This window comes from Sporothrix schenckii (assembly GCF_000961545.1).
Source record: "Sporothrix schenckii 1099-18 chromosome Unknown Cont49, whole genome shotgun sequence".
NCBI lineage: Eukaryota > Fungi > Ascomycota > Sordariomycetes > Ophiostomatales > Ophiostomataceae > Sporothrix > Sporothrix schenckii.
Genome location: NW_015971150.1, coordinates 2679882 through 2703195, shown reverse-complemented (window position 1 = coordinate 2703195; position 23314 = coordinate 2679882). Strand labels below are relative to the sequence as shown.

General features: G+C 57.7%; 8 protein-coding genes across 8 annotated transcripts; 3 read left to right on the top strand and 5 right to left on the bottom strand.

Annotated features, from left to right (window-relative positions):
* Positions 1 to 385: 385 nt before the first annotated feature.
* SPSK_04793 (uncharacterized protein) lies at positions 386 to 6298 on the bottom strand (the record flags this gene model as incomplete). The annotated part of the gene is made up of 1 exon (XM_016731558.1): positions 386 to 6298. One exon carries the CDS (start codon positions 6296 to 6298, stop codon positions 386 to 388), a length of 5913 nt encoding a protein of 1970 aa, XP_016583384.1.
* Positions 6299 to 6788: 490 nt separating this feature from the next.
* SPSK_05743 (uncharacterized protein) lies at positions 6789 to 7055 on the bottom strand (the record flags this gene model as incomplete). The annotated part of the gene is made up of 1 exon (XM_016732480.1): positions 6789 to 7055. The coding sequence occupies one exon, from the start codon at positions 7053 to 7055 to the stop codon at positions 6789 to 6791; it is 267 nt and encodes an 88-aa protein (XP_016583383.1).
* Positions 7056 to 7234: 179 nt separating this feature from the next.
* SPSK_05172 (uncharacterized protein) lies at positions 7235 to 8920 on the top strand (the record flags this gene model as incomplete). The annotated part of the gene is made up of 1 exon (XM_016731922.1): positions 7235 to 8920. One exon carries the CDS (start codon positions 7235 to 7237, stop codon positions 8918 to 8920), a length of 1686 nt encoding a protein of 561 aa, XP_016583382.1.
* A 1473-nt stretch (positions 8921 to 10393) lies between these two features.
* Positions 10394 to 12672, top strand: SPSK_05015 (aromatic amino acid aminotransferase; the record flags this gene model as incomplete). Its single annotated transcript, XM_016731769.1, has 3 exons — positions 10394 to 10694; positions 10751 to 11417; positions 11490 to 12672. The coding sequence occupies 3 exons, from the start codon at positions 10394 to 10396 to the stop codon at positions 12670 to 12672; spliced, it is 2151 nt and encodes a 716-aa protein (XP_016583381.1).
* Positions 12673 to 13745: 1073 nt separating this feature from the next.
* Positions 13746 to 14995, bottom strand: SPSK_05336 (large subunit ribosomal protein L4e; the record flags this gene model as incomplete). Its single annotated transcript, XM_016732085.1, has 2 exons — positions 13746 to 14653; positions 14791 to 14995. The coding sequence occupies 2 exons, from the start codon at positions 14993 to 14995 to the stop codon at positions 13746 to 13748; spliced, it is 1113 nt and encodes a 370-aa protein (XP_016583380.1).
* A 549-nt stretch (positions 14996 to 15544) lies between these two features.
* SPSK_05138 (uncharacterized protein) lies at positions 15545 to 17327 on the bottom strand (the record flags this gene model as incomplete). Its single annotated transcript, XM_016731888.1, has 3 exons — positions 15545 to 16038; positions 16092 to 16149; positions 16242 to 17327. 3 exons carry the CDS (start codon positions 17325 to 17327, stop codon positions 15545 to 15547), a joined length of 1638 nt encoding a protein of 545 aa, XP_016583379.1.
* Positions 17328 to 18148: 821 nt separating this feature from the next.
* SPSK_04838 (uncharacterized protein) lies at positions 18149 to 21914 on the bottom strand (the record flags this gene model as incomplete). The annotated part of the gene is made up of 2 exons (XM_016731600.1): positions 18149 to 21749; positions 21841 to 21914. The coding sequence occupies 2 exons, from the start codon at positions 21912 to 21914 to the stop codon at positions 18149 to 18151; spliced, it is 3675 nt and encodes a 1224-aa protein (XP_016583378.1).
* A 647-nt stretch (positions 21915 to 22561) lies between these two features.
* On the top strand, positions 22562 to 22957 carry SPSK_05676 (uncharacterized protein; the record flags this gene model as incomplete). The annotated part of the gene is made up of 2 exons (XM_016732417.1): positions 22562 to 22578; positions 22645 to 22957. The coding sequence occupies 2 exons, from the start codon at positions 22562 to 22564 to the stop codon at positions 22955 to 22957; spliced, it is 330 nt and encodes a 109-aa protein (XP_016583377.1).
* Positions 22958 to 23314: the final 357 nt, after the last annotated feature.

Here is a 23314-nt window from a genome sequence, read left to right as displayed (position 1 = left end):
TTGGGAAAGGAAAACAGGCCGAAAACGTAACCGGTCTGTCTTGGGCGGGCAAAAAGGATACATTCTACTCCATTTTATGTGGATGCCCTTGGACATGTCGGAAAACATAAAGGAGAGCTGCAAGTCGACACGGCGTTTATACCAGGCTGCATAGTATTTAGAAATCAGGTCTCTAGGGAGACAACATCGACCAAATTGGCACACATTGTATTTACAGACGGGGTATTCAATTTCTTCAACCGCACCACATCATCGTATATCAAGTTCATTTAATTTATATATATGCATGTAGCCTTATCTGTTCAGTTCTCATATGCCTTGCAAACGCCCCCGTTTTCGGAGCCGGATATTCATGTACGAATTTCGTCACATCACAGCGCCCTCTTTACTGCGACTCGCCACCAGCCGCCCGGGCTGCCTCATCCACCCCCACAAACCGTGCGTTGGCCGCCGCCAGCTGCGCTCGTGCGCCCTCGTCTAGCAGCCGGTACCACTGCTTGAGCAGTCCGATAAACTGCGCCTCCCGATCCATGTCCTCGACAGGCGGTCCGTTGACCTGGGGCGGTGGTGACGGCGACGAAGCATCCTTCTCAGCCGCGACGTGCATGTGCACGTCGTCGCCGCCCTCTCTTTGGCTGGCCCTCTCCACCGCCCCTTCTGCGACGGCCTTTGCCGGAAACACAGCATAGGCGCTCTCGTCCGTGGACCGCAGACCAAAGCCCTTGTCGTGCAGCGCCACGACCTCGAATCGCCGCAGCAGCAGGCCGTCGCCCGCCCGGAACGTGGGCATCGTGTCCTTGTGCGCGCGGAACACGCTGACCTCGACAATGGCGTCAATGTCCACACCCGCCGCAGCAGACGGCGAGGCCGACACGGAGCTAGCGTCGCTGGCGTTGTCGGCGGCGTTGTTGGCACCACTGGCGGCAACGGCCGCTGGGCTTCTTCTCCGACTCCCACTGCTGGCCGCATGCAAGTTATGCAAGTGGTGCTGCGACGCCGCGACGTGCTCGACAAGGGATGGATCGGTCGCCGTCAGCGTCATGGCATACTGGCGCGTGCGTGTGCGCCGTGGCGGCGCGTCGTCTGACGACGATGTGGCGACAACGGCGACGTCCAGACGCGTCCGGAGACGCGGGCGCAGGTTACGCAGCGGCACGCAGTCCGGAACAGTATCGCGGCAGCGGTCGAGTGCAAGCTTCACCTCGGCCATGGAAGGAGGCGGAGGGGCCATGAACACGCTGGCCACGGTCTCCTTTTCTTTCTCTTCTTTTTCCTGTTCTTTCTCTTTTTCATGTTCCTGTTTTTTCTCCTTCTCCTTGTCCTTTGCTTGGTCTTTCGCCTTCGAGGCGGTCCGCTTCTTAGAGGTCGCTCCCCGGGCAACTTGGACACTTATGTCGTCGCCAACACCGTCTCCTTGGGTCGAGTCCACAGCCGCGGCCGGTGCTGTGGCAGCGGCAGACCGCGTTTTGGCGGCGGCTGTCGACGCTGGTGCATGGTCGACTGCACTGGTCGCCGTCGCTCCGTCTGGAGCGGCACGTGCTCTCTTAGACCGCCGCATTGTCGCACCGCGTGCAATCTGGATGCTTGGGTCGGGTTCTTCCGCTGGTGTTGCGTCGGCCACGGCGGCCGTCATGGCAGCAGCAGACGCTTTGTTGCTGGCATCGAGGGTGGCGGTGCCGCTGGGCACAACCGGCTGCGGGCTGAGGCTCCGCCGCAGACGGCTGTTCGTCGAGCGGAGAGACATTGTATGGCGAGTTTCAGCGACAGGAGAAGAGGAAGTCGCGGCTGTGTCGTCTGCGTTAGCTGGAAGATGCAGTTTGCCGTCGCTTTCTTCAGGCAACTTGGACAATGTCGTTTGTTCTGGCGGCTCCTCTGCTGTCTCCTCTTTTCCATCGATCCTTTTGTGCTTGTGTAACGCTGTTGCTGCCTCCGCGTCCCTGGCACGTGTTTCGGCCGCCGCGTCGGCTGACTGAGCAACACCTGCATCGCTGGTGTATCCCTTGGGTGCCGGTTCAGTGACAATAATGTCTACTTCGTCGGCGTCTTCGACGCCAATATCTGACCGCTTCGAGACTACACTTTGCATGTCAACGTCCGTAGCGGCATCCACCTGCATCGAGTCGCCATGGTCTTGATCGTGATCGGCTTGGTGTGGTGTTGGTGTCGATTCTCCACCCATTACATGGTCGCCGTGCACGTTTTCGTGGTCGGCCATGTCAACGTCGCCGCCGCTGGCCACACTGCGCATGTCAACGTCCGCTTGCTGTTGCTCGAACTCGAAACTCATTGCCATCTCCGTCAAAATCTGGCTCTGGATCTGCCCGTCAATGTCGTCGTCTTCTGCAATCGACGTCACGTCTGTGTGTCGAAAAGACTCGAGCTGTGCCTGGTCGGCATGATCGTGGCGTCCAAAGCTGCTGGTCCCGCCGTCTTGTGTCTGCATTGGCGTCGGCAGATGCGCTTGTGCAGCGGGAACGTCAGCCTGTTCTGTGGTCTGAGTAGCAGATATGGACTGCACCTCGCCAGCCGCAGTGCCAGTGGCGCCATCCAGGGAAGAAATGTGTTGTGTTGGCGGCGGAGAGAATGGCGTTTCTGATGTAGAGGCAGCAGCGGTGGCTTCTTGAGCCAGCCGGGCGGCCTGGCTGCGCGTCTTGTGGGCTGGCTCTGGCGCCTCTGAGATTTCTGAGGCCTCTGGCAGTTCGACAACGACCTCGGTCGGGGGTTGTTCGTCTGGGCGGTCTTCCTCGGGTATGTCGACTTCGGCCTCGGCCATCGCCACGTCTTCGCTGCCGATGTCCGGCTGGTCCTGGCTTTCGAGATCGGGGCCAGTCACGCCGCTGTCCTCCTCTCTCGCCAAAGATTTAACGGCTGGCTTCAGGGGCTCCTCTGCTATTGGCCGCTGCGTGGTATCTCGTGTTATTTTCCTTGTGTCTTCAGCAGCCCGACTCGCGGCATCGTTTTCCTCCTCGATCACAACAGCCTCGAGCGTCTCTTTATCAGCAGGCAAGACATCCTCGGCTTCGTTCATCCCTCCAGCCGGTTCGGTCGTTTCCGCTTTATTCGGCTCTTCGGCCTTCTCGGTTTCTGTCGCGTCCGCAGCGAGTTCTGCCTCGAGTTCGGCCTCAAGCTCTTTCTCGACCTCGTCCTCCGACTCAGAGTCAGCGTCGGCAGCCGGTGCATCTTGCTCGAGTCCGTCTTCCGGTTCGTCTTCTGGTTCAGCCGTTACCGCTACTTCACCGACAGAATGGACCGAGACAGCATCATTTCCCTCCGGCTCTCCCTCTTCTTCCGGCTCATCTTCCTCCCCCTCTTCAAGCTCTTCTTCCTCCTCATCTTCCTCCTCTTCTTCCCCCTCATCCTCCTCTTCTTCCTCCTCCTCCTCCTCTTCTTCATCTTCCACTTCGTCTTCCTCGCTTTGTTCTTCGTCTTCGTCCGGAGGAGTTGAAGCTGCCGCGGGTCCTCTTTGCACGCCTGATGGCTGCCCAAATCCCGGAACAGTGGGTGGCGGGATGGGCGTCTCAGAAACAGGATGTTTCGATTCCTGTCGAGGAGGTGGCTGTGCATCGTCGTCAGAGTCCGACAGCAAATCGATCACGACTGGCTGTGCTGGTTGAGATGATCGTGCAGGCGGCTGATACAGCTGAGGTCGCTGGAAGCCCAGCGACGAATGCTCGCCCTCTTCATCGACCTCGTCCTCCTCTTCCTCCTCCTCCTCCTCTTCTTCTTCCTCTTCGTCTTCCTCGTCATAGTCTTCTTCCTCTCCTTCAAAATCACCTCCTGCCTCCTCTTCTTCGTCATCCCTGTCGAGGTCTGCTGAGAACCTGTGTTGGGGTGCAGCAGCGTAGCGGTCGTCGTCGGCCTCCGCATCGGCATCTTCGTCGTACTCTTCTTCCTCGTCTCCCGCGTCCTCCTCACCTTCTCCGTCAAACGTCGCAGCACCTCCTTGGTCGTCGACATCGACGTCGTCCCCAATGTCGTCGTCAATGTTGGCATAGTTGCGCATGTCGTAATCGTCGCCCGGCTGGTCCGTCTGCTCCACCGCACTATCCACGTCTTCGTCGCTCTCCTCATTTTCTCCCACTGGACTGTCACCATCTTCATCGATTCCTTCGACATGCTCACCGTCGACCTCGTCGCCCTCCGCGTCATCTTCGGCCCCATCCCCTTCGTCGCCTTCTGCAACAAGGTGGTCCGTTGGCTCGGCCTCTTCTGGGCCGTCGGACTCCAGGTCGTCCTCTCCAGATTGTCGGCTGGAGGGCTCGTCGGCCATGCCCACCATCTGCTCCTCGTCTTCATTCTGGTAGCGCCGGTCGTTGTAGCCGTATGTATCCACTTCTCGCGGCAGGTCCGTCGCCGTTACAGGCGTGTCGTCTTCAAAGACGCCTTCGTTTGCGCCGCTCGCGATAAACGAGGACGCCGCGTCAATGGGCCTCTCTGTTGACGCTGTAGCCTCTGCCGACGGTATCGAGCCTTCCGCATGCCGGGCGTCCAAGGTAGGCGCACTCATCGGCCACACAAGCATATGGTCCTGGCCAGTATTCTGCGGCGGTTCATTCGATTGTGGATGTGGTGACGGAGAAGCAAGTTGTGGCTTCTCGGTGGGCGCCCGGGGCACACCGAAGCCACCGTGCAAGGGGTGGTCGGGCCCGCTGTCGCCATGGCCGAACGAGGAACCATGCGATGCTGTGTGCTGCGACGGTGGTTCGGGGTAGTGGTACAGCGGCTCGCCAAAGTGCTCGTCTGTGGCAGGTGGAGGGAAAGCGGCCACCTCGGTATCTTGAGCGTGGCCCTGCTGCTGTTGCTGTTGCTGATGATGATGATGGTCAAAAGAATTAGTAGGATCACTGAATTGGAACCGGACATGGTCGTTGAACAGGGCGCCGTCAGGCACAAATTCCAATGCATCGGCGCCAGAGGTCCCGAAGGGCACCACGGCAGGTGCTCCAAAAGGAGGATTGCTACTCTCCGCAGGGTGTGGAGCACCAAAAGGGTTGCTAGTGCCTGCGACAGGCGGGGACACTCCAAAAGGATCATTCGTGGCCGGGAGCGACGGTGCGCCAAATGGGTTGCTGCCAACAGGCTGCGTAGACGCCCCGAAAAGAGCAGAGGCGGTCCGCTCGCTCGTGGCAAAGGGATTGGGAATGCTTCCCATCTGCACTTGGCCAAAGACAGGTATAGCCGACGTAGGTCCGTTGTCTTGGTGAAGAGCGGGTGTAGGCGTGTCCAGTTGCGGTGTAGGAACAGGCGGTGACGAGTGCATGTTCTCGAGGCCCGACCGGAGCTGCCCTTGTGTCCGCGGAGACACCGAGATGGAGGCAGCCGCAGCTTCTATCGGGACAGTGGTCATCTCCGGTTCTGGCCGAGGCGCAGGTGTCGGTGTCGCGGCGTCCATGGTTGTCGGCGGAGATGGGCGTGTTTCCTCTGTCTCTTCCTTGTCGCGGTCATCCTCGTCTTCCGAGAGCGTGGTCTGCTTTGGCTCGGGTTCCGGGCTCACAGACTGGCTGCTGTATCGCCAGGCATTGCTCGGCCGCCCAAAGCGCGTCCGTTTCCGGCCTCTGCCACGTACGCCGCCGTCGTCCTCAAAGATGTCGAAGCCGGGCTCAAACAGCGAGCCAAATGAGATCCTTGCACGCTTGATAAACGCAGGCGACGCATATTCTTCATCGTTCAAGGTCGGCCGCGGGAGAGGCGACATGGGCAGGCGGAATAAATCGCCGATGGGCGGTGAGGATGGTGGCGCCGGCGGATGATGGTCGAGAGCAGCGTGGCCGTTGGTGCCGTCACGTCCGTCTCGTGATTCCGTGCCTACGTCCTCCGCCTCCTCTGGCTGGTCGACATCAATCGCATGCGCCTCCTGTGCCTCGCCTACTTTCGCCTGCAGGACAATCCGCCCACGGAACTCCAGCTGCCACGCCACGCGCGAGCCTGGCAGTTTCAGGGAGGACTCGTCTTTGGCCCAGCTTGCTCCCTGTAAGCTCAGAAGCAACTCATCGCCGCCACCGAGACCACTCTCGGCCACAGCGGCCGCGCTCGCGCCGTGCAGCTGGACACGGATCTGGCCTTTTGAGCGGCGCAAGCGGACGTCGGGCTCGGCGAGCAAGAAGGCGAGCGAGCGATTGACCGAGTTGTAGGGCCACACAATCGTGACGTCGCCACGGACGGCGCGTGGGATGCTGTCGGAGGCGGTCGTCAAGTCAGGGCCGAGCTGTGCGATTGGCGTCACGGTCGCCGCGGAAAGTATCGCGGCCACTGACGTCTCCGCACCGCCGTCACGACCGCCGCCATTCTCGGCCGACATGGCGACGGTGTCTCTGATGTTCGGCACGACAGTAAGAGGTGGATGAGAAATCTCGTAAGGTTTTAAGAAGTGTTCTCAGTGAAGTGCATCGTCGTAAGTCGATGGATACAGAATACGGCCCACAGCGCCGCGGTTCGAGTAGCGGTAGCGAAAGCCGTCGCGTCAATGAAAGGCGGACATGTGAGCGGCGGCGCGCATTTGTGTATCGCAGGTTGGGTCGCGTTGTCGGTGTCGTCAGGTTGCCGTGCAGCTGGGGCGACGTTGAACCCAAAACACAGCTTGAGAGTGTGGTGATGTCGTTTGACCTGAAAGCGTCGAAGGAGCTCATTCACGCGCCCGTCCTGGACCCACTATTCTCATGAACTTGTCACAGGCAAGACCAAGCTTGTTTGTCGCGCTTCGGCAAGTGCGACCGAAAGAAGAAGGCGGTGAGAGGGAACTGCGACCCTTGCGGCAGAATTAACAGCACAGCGACCCTGGCACTCGGCAGCTAGGGGCTTGTGCCCCATGAAATCACATCATCGACACCAACACCCGGTCGACGATTATTGCCACCACTTCCACACAGCCCGGCGCGCCAGGCTAACGTTCGCAACATGCAAGTGCTGTTGCGCAATCGACGCCTGGCGATGCTTGCCGAGACCACTCGCAGGGCGAGGGAGGGAGTTTCCGCGAGCTGCGTGCAAGGCGGGTAGAAGGCGATCGCAGTAGCTTTTGCAGCAGGGGAATGAATGGCCTGTGGAATCATTTTCTGCATTGTTTTGATGCTTTGGAATACTGCGTTTCCTCCATTTGACGGTTTGGGTTAATTTTGGATGTTTGGCGGCCTGCGTTTGTTCCAAGAACGATTTTTCTCTTCTTTTTCTTTCTTTTCTTTATTTATTCTCTTTGCTTTGTATTAATGTGCATATATTCTTCCATCACTCGACAACAGTTATGACAACTCCCAGATTTGCTGTCCGCAGCGTGGCCATTATCGGCGCCGGGTCAAGCGGCCTGACGGCGGCCCGATACATCCAAGAACAGGGCGTTTACGACCGTGTTGTGGTGTACGAGCAGCGATCCGAAGTGGGCGGAATATGGAACTACAGCTCGCGGCCAACGGACGAGGAACACATCCCGCAGGAATCGCCATACTTCCGGCCTGACGCGCCTCTGCAGCCAGAGGACGGCAAGACAGGCGCACCGGAGTTTTCGACGGCCACATACGATGAGCTCTATGTGAACATCCCACATCATTTGATGGGTTTCACGGACATGGCCATCCGCGACGTGCATGAGGCCAACCACCCCGGCGAACCTCTTCCCATCTACCCGCACAGGAGGACGATTGCCGAGTATCTTATCAGCTACTCCCAGGACGTACGGCATTTGATTCGGTTCAACACAAAGGTGGACAACGTGCGCCTTCTGCGGCGACCGAGAAATTGGCAGAGAATTGGGACCAACGGGGCGACCACCAGGGCGACCGACGATTATGTAGACAGCTGGGAGATCCACTCGTCCGACACGCGCAGTGGGACTCCCACTGTTGAGACATTCGACGCCGTGCTCGTGGCGCAAGGTCACTACGACATCACGTATGTGCCGGCCATTGCTAACATCGAGGCGTTTGACGAGGCCTACCCAGGTACGCTCACGCACTCCAAGCGATACCGCAACCCGGCGCCGTTCCGCGGCAAAAAGGTCATTGTGGTCGGCAGCTCGGCGTCGGGGCTGGACATTTCGACCCAGATCAAGACTGTCACCAAGGAACTGTACATGTCCGTGAGGACGCCCGTGATCTCCGACCTGTTCAAGAAGCTCACGGGGGCCGAGGAAGTACCTCCAATCCAGGAGTTTCTTGTGGAAGAGCGCGGCGTGCGCTTGACCGACGGCCGTGTCCTGCGCGACATTGACGCCGTCATCTTCGGCACGGGCTACCTCTTTTCGCTGCCCTTCTTGCAGCAGGCCAAACCGACGGAAGCGGAGGCGCAGGACACGGTCAACGGGCTCGGTGCAATGCTGTCCAATGGTCGTCGCATCCACCGGTTGTACGACGACATGTTCCACATCGACCACCCTACGCTGGCCTTTTTGTGCCTGCCAATGATGGTCGTGCCGTACTCGCTGACGCAGGCCCAGGCCGCTGTCGTGTCGCGCGTGTGGGCAAACACGCTGGACCTGCCGACCACCGAGGAGATGAACGAGTGGGAGCGCGAGGCCGAAAAGGTGCGTGGGCCGACGTTCCACAAGTGGAAGCACAACGACGACGGCGTCTACATTAACGCATGCTACGAGCGCATCATGCACGGCCCGCAGAGTGCCACAGCACGTGCGGGTAAAGAGCCGCCGCACTGGGACGACCGTCTTGTCTGGATGCGGGCGATCACGTTGTTTGGCAAGGTCAAATTTGAAGAGGGCGGCCAAAAGGCGACGTCGTTGCAAGAGCTTGGGTACGTCTACGAGGAAAATTGGAAGGAGAAGCAAGCTGAAGCTGAAGCTGCAGCCGCGGCCGCGGCCGCGGCCACCAGCATCGCAAAGGACAATACGCTCGTGGCAGCCAACGTCGCAAAGGACGTGCCGACGGTGGCAATCAACGTGACTGCACCTATAGCCGCGGTGGCTGTGAGCGGTGCGTGAGAAGGGCAATGGGCAGAGAATACAGAGCACATGAAGCTACATACTTAATGTAGAAATTTGAACTTTGGGCCAGTTCGCTGTCCCTGTCTTGAAGTCTGACTTTTAAAAGACAGGATCCTCTTGATGCGGTTTGATTTTGTATCTTATTTTTTCTTTTACCATTTACATGCCTATGGCGATTGGTGGGACTAAATGAGAGTAGAGTACAGACGAGGAAATTCGCTGCAGATCACCCAGTGTAAGTGCTCGGTCCGGCGAGTCACGTCCGCTGCACCGATACTGAGCCGATCGGCCTCGGACGCCGACATGACATACAAAGTGAAGCTCAACGTGCGAAGCAGCTATTGGACGGATAGCGTTTGACAGCAACGGGCGCACCTTCCCCAGGTACGCCAGGCACAAAAGGGAAGGTCGGGCTCAGGTGTTGGATTCGAAAGCGTGCGGAAGACGCCACCTCGCGCAACATTTTGCCCATTCCCGCCAGTGTTTGCCAGCGTTCATTGGTTCCTTCCGCATTTGCGTTTTCCCAGTGCATTCTGTCGTCTTTTGCGACGATGGGGGTCTTGTTTTTGCAATGCGTTGTGTAAATAGCTGCCTAGCAGCAACCGTCTGGCCTAGACGGCCGATTCCAGTAATCGCAAGCGTCGTCTCTAATACCACTGTAACCTGGAATGCATCCTCCGGGCAGTTTACTAAACGAGCCCAAAGCCAGCCCGAAATCATCAAAATAGGAAAAGGCAGACGAGCAACCCCCGAAGGAAAGTGCCACCAGCCGCCCCCACACAATTCCTACTGGGGAACGGAAAGCACGAACCGCGCGGCCTCGGAGCAAAAACAAAGACCTGACAAAGGGCGTGTCTACGGTTTTTGACACGACCGACCCCGGGTGGGGTCTTTTCTGGGTTGGTGTGGCTCGAAATATGCACTGTGCTCCTGCCTCGTCCACCACCACATCTGCGCCGGTTCACCATAATGAGGAAGGAGCATCCCCCATGCTTGAATACGTACTCCCGTAACCCGTAAACTTGACTATCTCCTTCACAGCTATTCTACGTCCCGTCTTCTGTTTTCGAGACGGCGCAGTGGTTCGTGACGGTCGTTTGCCAAGCTTTGCTTGGTGTTGATTTATAATATAATATTAGCTCTTGTTTGGGCCTAGGTCTGCACTTAGCCCGTTGACCACCGTTCCTGCCTCGCGTGCCACTTCTTATCACTTACGCTCGCTTGCAGCCCGGACACTCTATCGGAAGGAACAAGGGAGTGGCATCCTGCTTTCTGGGCCCTCCGTCTCCCACCTCACCCACTACGCACACACTTGTTGGGACTCGTACCTACCTCTCAGCCTTTGGCTCCGACTTGTTATCTTTCACCATTCACAATTCACTTGTTCCCTTTCGTCTCGCCATCCACCATCTCATCGCACTCGGAGAGGCAACAGTCGCACCTCAGCGTCGGATCGTCGACTTGCCCAGTATGGACTCTTTCCACCTTGACGCCCTGATCGGGTCGCAGACCGCAGACTCAGCGGCTTCGCCGGACCACGCCACAGACGTATCGGACGCTGGCTCCAGCTCGGAATGCTCGTTTGACGGCGCCCCCGACGGCCGCAAGCCGCCGCCACGCGACCTGTCTCACCTGTATTCCGAAGCCACGAACCTGCGCGTAGCAAGCAAGATGAAGGAGTACTATAGGTTCTTCCTGATCCCAAACATTGCTAATCTTGCTGGCGGCAAGTCCTCCCTCCCCATTTCCCGTCCATCCGTCCATACGTTTGGTGATTCCTCTGGTCTCCCCCGGCTGCCGCTGACTTGTGACAATCTGCATTCTCAGGCCTGCCCAATGTCCAGTACTTTCCTTATGACACGCTCGAGGCCAAGATTGCCAAGCCGGTGCGCTGGACGCCATCGCCCAACAAACAGGGCACCGCGGACGACAACGAGGGCGACGAGGACCTTGTCCTCGTGACAGACGGCGTCGCTGCCGTCAATGTCGCTTCACAGGCATCGTCCGCCCCGTCGGACCGCACAGCGCCCGAGCGCCTTGTCGTACCCAAGATATCACCCGGTGGCGTTTTGCCTACGGAAAAGATTGATCTTGCTACTGCACTGCAGTACGGCGGTTCCGACGGTTACCCGCCGCTTCTAAGCTGGATTCGCAACTTTGCGCGCGAGTACCTGCACCCGAATGTGCCGTACGAGGGCGGCGTGGACGTTGTGCTGACCATCGGCTCCACGGACGGCCTGTCCAAGACGCTCGAGCTGTTTGTCGACAACTGGAACCCCGTTCGCGACGACATTAGCACGCGACCGGGTCTGCTGTGCGAGGGCTTCGTCTATGGCAACGTGCTGAGCCAGATCGCACCCAAGGGCCTGCAGGTCGTGACCGTCGAGGCAGACGCCGAGGGCATGGTCCCATACGGCCCTGGCGGCCTGGAGGATGTGCTCGCGAACTGGGACGAGACCAGGGGTCGCCGGCCGCACATCATGTACACTGTGACGTGAGTAGCCCCTTTTTTCGTGTGCTGTTGTGTTTGTATATGTGCTCACTGCAAACTCTTAACACTCGTTAGGATGGGCCACAACCCGACCGGCATTGTGCTCAGCCTTGAGCGCCGGAAGCAGCTCTATGAGATCTGCAGCCACTACGACGTCATCATTGCCGAGGACGATCCGTACTGGTACCTGCAGTATCCATCGGCGGCGGTCAACGAAGCCGCTTCGCGCAACCTGCCCACACCCAAGTCGCCCGTTGTGCCACCCACCATCGACGAGGCGGCTGGTCAGCGTTCGACGGGCTTTGCGTTCCTCGACTCGCTTGTGCCGTCGTTTCTGTCCGTTGACGTCGACGGCCGTGTTGTGCGCCTAGACACCTTCTCCAAGACGGTTGCGCCAGGCTGCCGCCTGGGCTGGATCACGGCCCAACCCGCTCTCATCGAACGCTTCACGCGCATTGCCGAGACGGGCACCGCGCAGCCGTCGGGCTTTGTGCAGTCACTCATCTCGGAGCTTGTCATGGGGCCGCTGCCCAGTTCGGGCGCGTCGTCCATCTCGGCCTCCGCCTCTTCCCCTTCCACTGCATCACCGTCGGCGACTGAGATGGCCGTGAGAAAGAAGAGCAAAAGCGATCCGACCTTCTCTGGCTGGCAGGTGGGCGGCTGGGTCCGGTGGCTCGAGGGCTTGCGCGGCGAGTACGAGCGTCGCATGAACCGCATGTGCACGATCCTCGACGAGGGCTCGTTCCAGCTCAAGCAGGGCACGCCCGTGCGGTCCTCCGACGCAGACTGGGGCGTCATCACCAAGACACAGCTGTACTCGTACGACTGGCCGCGCGGCGGCATGTTTGTGTGGATCCGCCTGCACTTTGAGGCGCACCCGCTGTGGCAGGCGCCGCGGGCCAACGGCGTCCCCGGCGACGTCATTGACGGCCCGTTGTTTTCGATGGCGCTCATGGTCTTCCTGAGTAGCAAGCCGCACCTGGTGCTCATTAGCCCGGGCACCATGTTCAGCGCCGACGACAGCGTGCGGGCCGAACGTGGCTGGGCCTACTACCGGCTGTGCTTCGCGGCCGAGAGCGATGTAACTTTGATCGAGAGCTCAAAGCGTCTTGTGACGGCCATCCACAAGTTCTGGAAGATCAAGAAGGCGCAAGACTTTGAGGACATCCTCAACAGCTCACCGGCGGCCATGGCCGATGCCGCAGAGGCTAGTGAGAATGGAGACCTGGGCAACCTGGGCGTGTGGATGGGTTGTTAGACGAAGTGTGAACAAACGACGATTTTGACGACCGGATGCTGTTTTGTATTTATGATGGTTTTGATTTCGTGGCGTAGCCATCTTCTTGGATATTGTTGGTCGTTTCTCGCTTAGAATTACCCTCGCAATAGTAGTAGGACTCTGACGCTTGATGTGAACCAAACTGTCGATTCTTTGCTGCTTCCCACTGTGGAAGCCTTTTGTAAGAGGATGAAGTCGGCGTGACATTGACGAGGGAGCGATGTAGAGGAAAATAGAATAAACAAGAACGAAAACGACTGGTCCACTCGTGAAGTCGATATAGTAACCCCTCGTGGCCCCCTGAACATATGACGACCCACATACCTCTGCACATGATTCCACATCGCCCATCTCTTCCCTGGCAACATGGTGTTGGTGTTTGTAAACTTACGCGTGCACCTTATTTTGCTTTTGATCTCAATAGGTTTGTGTGCCAGTGGGGAAGGACACGACAGAGTCGCTGAATCGAGAAAGCGCCACGATCTACAACACTCGAGAGAGACAAGCATGTAAGAACTGGACCACTCGGAGCTTGGTTTCGACAAAGGAGACAGACACATGCGAGACGTCACATCTGTAGCAAGATGAGGGCAGAATTCTCCCCATCCCCATGCTGCGCAGCAATAGCGACCTGCTGTAGTGTGGCAGAGAATATGCAGGATGCGAGGCAGCTCAACTTTCATTTAAACCGTCTTGCCGTTCCCGGGGACGAGAGACACACATACGGTAAGAGCGATGGGTGAGAAGACACATATTAGAATTTAGAACATTAGCGAGCATCGCCAAAAGCACTCACTTTCAACATACATATCACAGCCAGCGAGTATTTGGTAGTTTCCCAAGTTTTAGTATTTTTTGGGGTGCAGTCATCTCCAACGGGGCTTTGTGTTGGTATACCTTCCGCTGTCGACCGCGCAGACTCGTTTTTTTCGTAGTTTGCAACAAATAAAAACATGAAACCATCACCGAATCCCGAAATACAAGTTTGATTTCCGACCGATTCAACCGGCCACCCATAATCCTTATACTCAGACTCCCACACTGACCCACGCTTATGCCTCGTTCAGCAGAGTCTTGAACTTGCCAGGGACCGTAACGGGCTTCTCCGTGTTCAGCTTCTGCTGGCCGACCTTGTCCTTGATGAAGGTGGCGGCGTAGGGGTTCAGACGCAGCATGACCTGCTTGTTGCGCAGGGGGTTCTTCTTCAGCACGTTGCCGCGCTTGGTCTGGGCATCGCCCTTGGGGGCGCGCAGAACGCTCTGGATTTCCGAGCTGTTGATCAGGCGGGTCAGGTCGGCCTGGGCAACCAGGTTGGAGGGCAGCAAAAAGTCCTTCTTCAGGGCCGACGCCTCGGTGGTGGAGCCGTAGATCTTGTCGAGAGCAGCGAACGCGGCCGAGGTCCAGACGACGAAGCGGCCGAGGTGGCCACCGGGGGCAAGCTGGAGCAGGTTCAGGGCGAAGACAGACGAGGTCTCGACACCGGCAATGTTGCGGAAGCCCTTGGCCAGGTCCTTGCCGTCAACCTCGGGGTCGTAGATGACGAGGGGACCGCGGCGCTGGCGGTAGCGGCGGCCACGGAGCTTGCCCTTGCCGGCACGCAGCTTCTTGCTGAGGCGGACCTTCTCGACATCGGCACCGGCACCGGCAGCCTTCAGCAGGGCAACGGCATTGGCAGTCTTGGAGGTCGAGGCAAACGCCTTGGAGTCGACGACCAGGGGCACCTCGGGGACGGAGGAGATCTTGTGGCCGCGGGCGAGCAGCAGGGGGGCAACAGCCGAGGCGGCAACGGCAGAGGCAGTAGCGAAGCGCTTCTGGCCCTGGTTGACCTTGACGTGCCACTTGCGCCAGACCTTGGTGGGCGCGAACATGCGGCCGGAACGGCACATGTTACCGAAAGCAGCCTGGCCGGCACGGTGGGTACCGCCACCGGAGACACGGGGGATACGGGCAACAGCGCGACCTGGAGCATATGTTAGTGTTCTGTTGTCGTTTCATCCCTCTTGGCCAGTCGAATCTCGTCTCTTTTCGTTCGATCTCGCATCCGTTCCCCGTCCTCTCTCTCTCTCATTCTCTCTCTCTCTCTGCGGATTCACTAACCAGTGCCCCAAGATTCGGCGGAGGTCTGGTGACCGGCCTTCTCGCTGACGGAGTACGGCTGGCGCTTGTTCTTGGCCATGCCGGTGTGCACCTGCTGAACAATATCCGGACGGATCGGGCTCAGGAAGACGGCCGGGATGGGGTGGGTGGCGCTGGTGGGCTTGCCATCAGCGCCCTGGATGGTGACGGTCGGGCGGGAAGACATTGTGTCGGTATGTGGTCGTCGTCGTCGGCGGCTGTCGATGTCGTCGATGTGTCGTGATGGGGGGAATGTCGAGGGAAGAAGAGAGACAAGGGAAAAGCGACAGACTCAATAGTGCCAAAAGGTGCAGTCCCAAAAAAATTGTAGCAGTCCGCTGGCTGCTAACAAAATTTTGGAGGGGACCCACAATCTTCCGCAAATTTTGGGCAATTGGCGGCGTCCCGCACTTGCAAAAAGCCAAAGCAGCAGCCACAGGGCACATTGTGCTGTTCGGGTGAGTTTTTCGTGCGGTGGAGCCCTAACACCGCCTATTGGGAGGAAAGGACGCTAAGACGAAAAAGGTCGGTAGGTGTCGCACGTGATGCAGGGTTGTTCGGATTAACCATCAACCGATCCGAAGTACAAGCTGGGTCCGCTTAGCGCAATCAGCTCCTGCCACTAACTTTGGCTCACTTCTCGTCTATTCTCACAGCTAAAGTAAACAACTACGTCTTTTCCAACGCCGCCAGCATATGCTTCATTCTCGCCCGTCGTTGCCCGTCGTCGCCCAGTCTATCGGTTTCCTCTCAACTGCTGCGGCCAATTGGCCGGACACGTCTCTGTGCACGTCAGCCCCGAGGTCGCCTGGTTCTTGATGTTGGAACACAGCACTTTGGAGGTGCCGCCCGCGACGGACTTGATGTCGATGTCTTCGAAATGAAAGCCCGTGCAGGGTGCCGCCGACGAGCAGTGGATGCCGACGGCGACGTTGTATCGGCTTGTGCCGGTGACGTTCTTCCAGGTGACGTCCGAAATCGTCAGGCGAGAGCTGTCGCAGCCGTTGCCCGAGTAGATGCAGGGCGTGACATAGATGGGCTGGTCGACGTTGTCGACGACAATGTCCTTGAAGGTGACATTTCGCACATGGCCCGTGCCTGGGTACGTCTTGATCCAGGCGGCGTTGGACGAGTGGTGGCAGGTGATGTTCTCAAAGAGCACGTTCTCGACGTAGTCGGGCTGGCCGCTGTTGGAGCCGATCGAGCCGATGCACGCGCAGCCGGATTCGTCTAGAGGTCAGCAGTGCCTGGCGAACGATGCAAAGCATGGGAATTCGACGTACAACAAACAACGTTGCTTACGTGCACATTGGTGCTGTTGCCCTTGACGGAGATGCAGTCCTATGCTCTGTCAGCACTCTTTCCCAGTACGAGTCCAAAGTACTGGACGAGAGAGGAATGAGAGAATGAAAAGAACCGTGGTCACAACCTACGTCTCCGCATTTCACCGTCCAGTTCGAAATCACAATATCGCGCGAATTCCACGTGTCTGTGCCGTCCGTGTTCACCGCCGAATTCGAGTTGCTGCTGTGCGTGTCCATGTCCAGGTTCGTCATCGTCACGTTCTGGCTATGCGCCACAAACGTGTGCCAGAACTGCGACATGCGCCATGTGATGCCGTCGATGAAAATGTTAGTGCCGTGCCAAATCGTCAGGCTGATGGGCCGCCCGTTCTGGTTGCTCTGCCCGTGGTTCTGGTCGATCCAGGTCTGCCCATTGCCGTTGAAGAGCGCCTTACCGTACCCGCGCATCGACACATTCGTCCCGCCCAGCAACCACGCCGTCGACCGTCCCGCATAGGCCACCGAGTAGCTGTGCGATAGCCAGTACTGGATGTTGTCGCCGCTCCACACAAACGTGCCGAGGATGTCAATGTCACAGTTGCGCAGGTCGGTCGTGTTCATGACCTGCCGGATGTTGTACGTGCCCTCGGAGAACACAATGCGCCCGTCGTGGCCGCACTGCTTGAACGCGGCCAAAATCTGCGGCGTATCGTCGGGCGCCGCGGCATCGAATGTGGCACGCTCCCCGGTGCCTTCCGTGCTCTCCAAGATGTCTGTGTCGCGTGCATTCAGCGGACCCCGGCTACCATGGCCCGCGAAGCCTTTCGCTTTGGCCGAAGCAAGCGCCTTGACGGCAGCCACCGAGGCCAACGCCGATGCCTGTCGTGCCGCTGCTATCGACTCGGAAACTGCCGCCGCTTTGCGGTCGTATCGACGCGCGCCGTCGCTGCCCGGCTCCGGACGCGGATACACCTCGTTGTAGATGACGGACGTGGGCGTCGGCGCATCGGTGCGGTCGGTCGGATACTGTTCATGGGCTATATTTTGCTCGGAAATATAGTCAGAGACCGGTTCTGGCTGTGGCCCCGGCGCTGCGGCTGGCTCTGGCGCGGGCGATCGTCGTTTAATTGTCGCTGCCCCTTGTGGCGTCACTGTGCAGGTGTTTCCCTCGCGGTAGATTGCAGTCAGCACAGGCGCCGTGCCCACAAAAGCTGCGAGAATTGTTGAGATTTGCATCGTACCGCGATAGTTGGTAGCAAAACAACCCTATGATGTCAAGTGGTCTCGTAGACGGCGGGCGATGGTGTCGTAGGTTTACGCTGCAGGCACTTCTGCCCTTCTCTACGTAGTTATGGTCACGGGTGGCCTTCGCAGAGGCATCTTCCCCAGAAAACAGACTTCCACTTGGCCTAAGGGTCCGTTGCTGTCCACTTCTATATTGCCACATTGCCGGGCCATTGGTACTCTAAGGGTGCCGGGCTAGATCCACCGGCAAATGAAGGTGGTAGCTAACATATGGTGATCATTCGTGGCAGCATCCGTGTGTCGATTCTCCAGGAGTAAAAGACGGTGCTTGTTTATTGGTGGCATAATTTTCGAGAGGAGGTGGAAACGCGGAAAATAATATAAATGCAAAAGAGGGCTGCTTGCGCGAGAGGAATAAAAGGCAAAATAAATTAAATAGAGGGCTTCAACTCAACTGAATAACAATTTCGAAATGCATACAACCCCCCAGCTTGCCTTGTTCAGCTCTCGGCTGATATGCTGCGGAGGCCCTGCGTCCCCTTGCCGTCTCCATAAACGGAGCAGATGGATGGCAAAATGGGAACATCTGGGCAAAATTGGAGACGACACGTGCTGAGCTGCAAATGTTTCTATTATGTGTTCATCGGCAGTTTGGCATACATTTGTCCGATGTATATATTTATTTCGCGCCCATAGTTCTAGTCCCGGGTCCGGTTTCCAATGCCCAATGTCCAAGGCGTCATCTATCATCGAATGCTGCATCATACGTATAGGCATGACCGCTGTCATCATGCATTTGTCTCGTTGCTGGTTTACTCCCACTTCTTCCACTCCGCCATGAGCTTCATTTGTTCAACGTCGTCTGCTGAGGACGCCTTTGGGAGCCGCTGAATGCGCGCGGTGATGTCCGCCGCCACGTCGGCCCGCTCCTCTAGCTTCTTTGCAAGATACTCCTTGTCATTGTTCTGGCAAGCCCGCTTGAAAATGTCTCGCATGCGCTGCGAATAGAGGTGGCATGCCGCAATATCCAGCTCCTTGGGCTCCTTGTAAAAATCGCCCGCCACACCGCGGTACGTCGTGACCACGGGGTATACAACCTCGTCGAAGCACTCTTGGCAGACCACAAAGTCCGGCATCGTCCGCATCCAGTACCACTTGCGCTGGCGCACCGGGATGTCGCGCTTGCACTCTTCGTAGTGGGTGATGTCCAAAATCTTGTTGATAAACTCATTCACATCCACGGGTGCATTGTTCACCATGCTTGCATTGTTGGTCGACTCTAGCACATCAATGAACTTCCAAAGCCGCTTTCGTTCTGGCTCGTAGTACAGCGAGCAAACGTTGGTTGTGTCGTGAGGTGTTGGATTGTTGTCCTGCAAGAGACCCTTGAGTCGTGGGAAAAGAACCGTGATGGCTGTTGCGCACTGCTCGCAGGTCGTGAATTTGCTCACAGGGCGCCCATCTAGAGGATCCTGGATAGTGAACCAGCGGCCAGCAATGCGTCTGGGACCCGGGCATGGAAGCCGCAATTCCTCATCTCGGTTAAACATGGTCCGCAAAAGGCTCAGCGTGGGCATCTGGAAGGCCCGCACGAAGAAGAAGGCAACCTGGTACCATGGCATGGCGCCGTAGATGCAGTTCGTCTTCAGCTTCGGATCAATACCAGTCACCGGTACAAACTCGTTCCGCCACTGGGTCCGTGCAAACCCAGCATCGTAGCAAGTCGGGCAGATGAGGAAATCCTTGTATGGCGTCAAAGTGCGCCAGTCGCGGTACTTGGTGCTGAACTGGATTCTCGGACACTCTGGCAATCCCGCAACCCGGCCAGAGTAGACATCTTCAGCATAACGCTTATAGAGAGGCACAAGCGGCTTTTCAGCTCGGTCCACTGGCGGTCGCTCAGCGCCCTGTCTTGTTGCCGCAGGCGGCCGCTCCGGGTACCATTCCCGAGGACCACCTCCTGTCACAATTTGCACATCGACGGCGATCTCGTCATCTGCCGCGGTGCTCGGAATATTGATAAAAAACGCAGGCTGGCGGTACGACGGTGAGGAATTGGGACCATGCCCAAAAACAGCAGATGATCTTGGTGGCAATGGATTGGAATTCAAAGAAATGCGGGAGGAGCGCAGCGAGTCAACGGGAGATCGCTCTCGTTCCTGACGAGCAGGTGCATCGTGGTCGCGAAGGGAGTCCGCACGACCCGGTGACAACGCAGGGATGGGAATGGGAAGAGAGATGGGCATTGGAAGGGTCGACGCTTTGGGTGCAGACTGTAGGTTCGGCATAGACGCAGTGGCAGGGTTGTGCACTACATTTGGATGCTGGGTAGCACGAGGGCGAGGACCTCTTGGCCGATCGCCTTCGTGCGGGTTCCTCGACCGGCTTTCTGGGGACGAAGACGGAGATGATGAAGAGCCTGGTCTACGGTCGTCTCTCCGCCTCGGAGACACCGGTCTGGTCGCCTCAAACAATTCCTTTGGTGGAGAGCCGGCCATGAATGGGAATTGGCCCCCTGATTGTTTTGGTGTAGCAAGCGGGGTCGAGTTTGCCGAGCGATACCGGTCATTAATACCGGGGTCATCGATGGCAGATGTGCGCCGTGGATTCGGGTTGCTGGAGGCTTTGCTGACCACGGACTCATCGTCTTTGTGCAGTGGTGGCGAAGGCCGACGGCGCTCGCTGTTTTGGCGTCGTAGAGGTGTATTGGCAGAGCTCCTTTTGGATCGTTCGTCGGAGAAGCCGTCACCTGGGCGGATCATCGAATCTCGTCGTTTAATTGGGATCGAGTCGCGCCGCACTGGCTTTTGGCGGTCCCGATCTTGTTCTTGAAGTCGCCGATCCCGTTCCTTTTCCCTTTCTCTCTCTTTATCTCTCTCCTTCTCCCTCTCTCGCTCCCGCTCTCGCTCTCGGTCACGTTCACGATCACGCTCTTTGACACGATCTCTCTCCCCATCGCGTCCGCGCTCTCTGTCCCGATCTCTCTCGCGGTCACGTTCACGTTCACGATTCCGTGGTGGAGAAGACGGCCGTTTGTCAGTCCGTGGCTGCGGTGACGTAGGAGTACGGGATTTCGGTGGCGGAGAAGGCGATTTGCGTCCGGCACGAGAGTCGGCCCCTTCATCGCGAGAGATCCGCTTGTAAGAAGGCTTCCGCGATAATCTGCCTGTCTCTGAGAATGACGTAGACCGGCGCTTTATGCTCGAATCCGAAATTGAGCTGCGCTCGTCGCGGTCATGAGACCTCCAGTCACTGTGAGACGAGAGGGAGTCACCGGAACGGGCCCGCCCACTGTCAGACTCGCCGTTAGAGTTTTGACCGTGGCTGGCTTGCTCAAAGTAGGCACGGTCCCGGCCGTTGGTCGTGTGCTTGATGAATGTTGGCGATAAGAAATCGTTGTCCCGGTGGCCATTTCTGTCGCCCAAGCCTTCGCGGCTATCACGACTATCATTGTGCCGATCGCGTGTTTTGTATTCAGACGGCGTTGGTGATCTCGGCCGACCAGAGTTTGTGCTGTGGGCTCTGTTGTCATGCTGCATGTCGGTGTCAATGCGCGGCAAGTCGAGGCGACTCTTTCGTCTCTTGATTTCAGGCTTTGCTTTTGATGATGTCGCCGTGGTGGCCGCTGCCACCGCCGCTGCTGCTGCCGCCGCTGCCGTAAGCCCTGCTGCGGTACTAAGAGAAGGACGATGCTGGCTTGCAGTGGCAGTCACGCCGTCTTTATCGCTTCGAATTTTAGAGGGCTCTGTTGCTGTTGAGCCAGATGAAGCCGACTCGGAATCGATGCGCGGCACAGTGAACTTGCGGCAGGTGTTTGCTTCGTATTCAGAGACCTTGTCTGGCTGCCGGCTTGAGGCGGGGGGCGTGCGGATACCGCCGTACGAGCTACTGGACGGCCCAGTAGGTGTGGAAGGCGAGCCTGTTGGAGTGATTGTTGATTCTGTGGAGGTAATTGTAGAGGCCGTAGCTGTGATTGTAGACGGGGAGCCGGTCGAGTCGTGAGAGGTTTTGGAGTTTCTCGAGGCGCTCGATACACTAGAAGCAACTGAGCCATGTCCCCGCCCATTGCCGTCGGCCGCCTTGGCTTCCGGTTCTACAGTCGGCGCTTTTGGAATGAGAACAAAGCGGCGCTCGGGGTTGACCACTTCCATCAGTATAGGTATTTGGTCGACATCGCCGCGTTGTATCGGTTCATCGTCGCCCGCCGACAACAGGCCAGCCGACGCTGGATTGTGCTCTCTCGCCAATGCATCGCGCTCATCTTCGACAAAGGCGTTGAGTGAATTGTGTCGTCGCCTTGTATAGGCAGAGTTTAGCGTCCGGGGAACACGGCCTTGCTCGTTTCGTGGGGGATGTTCGGATTGCGCACGCTCATGGTTGCGATCGTAACTTCGCTGGTAGCGGCCGTCGATGCTAGATGGGACGGAAGATTGTCATGTCAGATTGCCAGCCTGATCTTTGTGTGCAACAATCTCTTATAGCGGGGTAACGGGGAACGACTCACGAGTTTGAGCTGTTGGTGTGATAATTTCCCGGCCGCGGAGGATATTGGTCGTCGCCTCTAAACCGGCCGGCCATGCTGTAAATTGTCTTGGATTTCCGCACACGGTTCAAGTGGTTGTCAAAATCGACATTGTCCTTTGCGCGGCGACGCGGCGACGATGGGCGCGGTGGTGAGGGGAAGTAAACAACGGGCCTTGCTTTGGGGCTTGCTTTCCTGTTTAGTGTCCGAAAGTACTGGTAAACATGGCAAGCTCAGGTTCAACGCCCCGGGCCTCGAACTAGTGTAGCGGGATCGTGTTGGCAAGGAGGCCGGGCCTCGTCTAGTGCTGAGGCGAAAATCGCTATGCCACGATAGTCACACTCTAGAGCGAGGCTGTTTAGTACACCAAACGAACGGAATCGTAAAGAGAGTTTGAGTTGGCCAAGGGTGGGGGGGTGTTGAGGTTGGCTATGTGTGTCTTCGTTAGAAAAAGAAAGGATGCGAAGAAAGCAGAAGAGGATTAGAGAGGAGAAGGAAGCGATGCAGTATCAATGTTGTTCCTAAGAACAAATCGGACGAAAGAAACAAGTAGGGATAAAGGGAACAAAAGGAAACAAGAAACGAAACAGAGCCTCCACTTGGTAAGCTTGGATTAGATACACGGCCTCAAAGGCTTTGGACAATGGCAGTGCAAAGAAAATATGTCAAAAGGTGGTGATTGAAGGAAGGCCGCCGAGAGACAATGGAGGGGAAGAGGAGGTAAGAATACGGGAACAAATGAGGGCGAGCACGAACACCGCATCAGAGTGTCGCTATTCGGGGCAGACAGCAGAGGGCAGCCAGTGTCAGGCCACCACCAAGCCAGCCTTACCTGTTGTCGTTGCTGGTTTGCTGGACGGATGCAGCCAAGGCTAGGTCTGGAGATTCGTTGCAGCCTGTTGGGCCGGCCTGGCCGCCACAACCCACACTTGGCAGCTTGGGCGATGAGAAGGGAGATGAGTATAGAAGGGCAGAGGGCGAGGGCGAGGAGAATGCGACAGAAGTGTCTAGGCACGGAACAAGGGTCCCAGGGACCGGGAGGGAGCTGAATGAGGGGTTCTGCAAGTCAAGGCGAGACTGCGGCGAGAGGGCGGAATAAACAAAATAACACAATGTCCTACCCTCGAACCAAGGTAGTATGGCATGCAGCGAGCTGAACATTTGACCGCAGCTGGCTCATAATACAGCGCGGAAAGCCGTCGGACAAGGTGAAAATTGTGTTGGCCGTCTGCTAGAAAGCTGCCAGATCGGACGTCGGCTCGGTCGTGTATGTCGTACGTCTTCTTGCAGGAGTCGAGATCGAGCGCAGGCCGAGTGGAGAGCGCAAACAGCACGACAGTAGCGGTCCCTCTGTGCATGCATGTGAGACCAAGATGGATGGATCCTGGCCACCGCACAGACGCAATCCACAAAGCCCAAGGCGCTGTTCAGGGGCGCTAGAGAAAGCTGGTTGGAC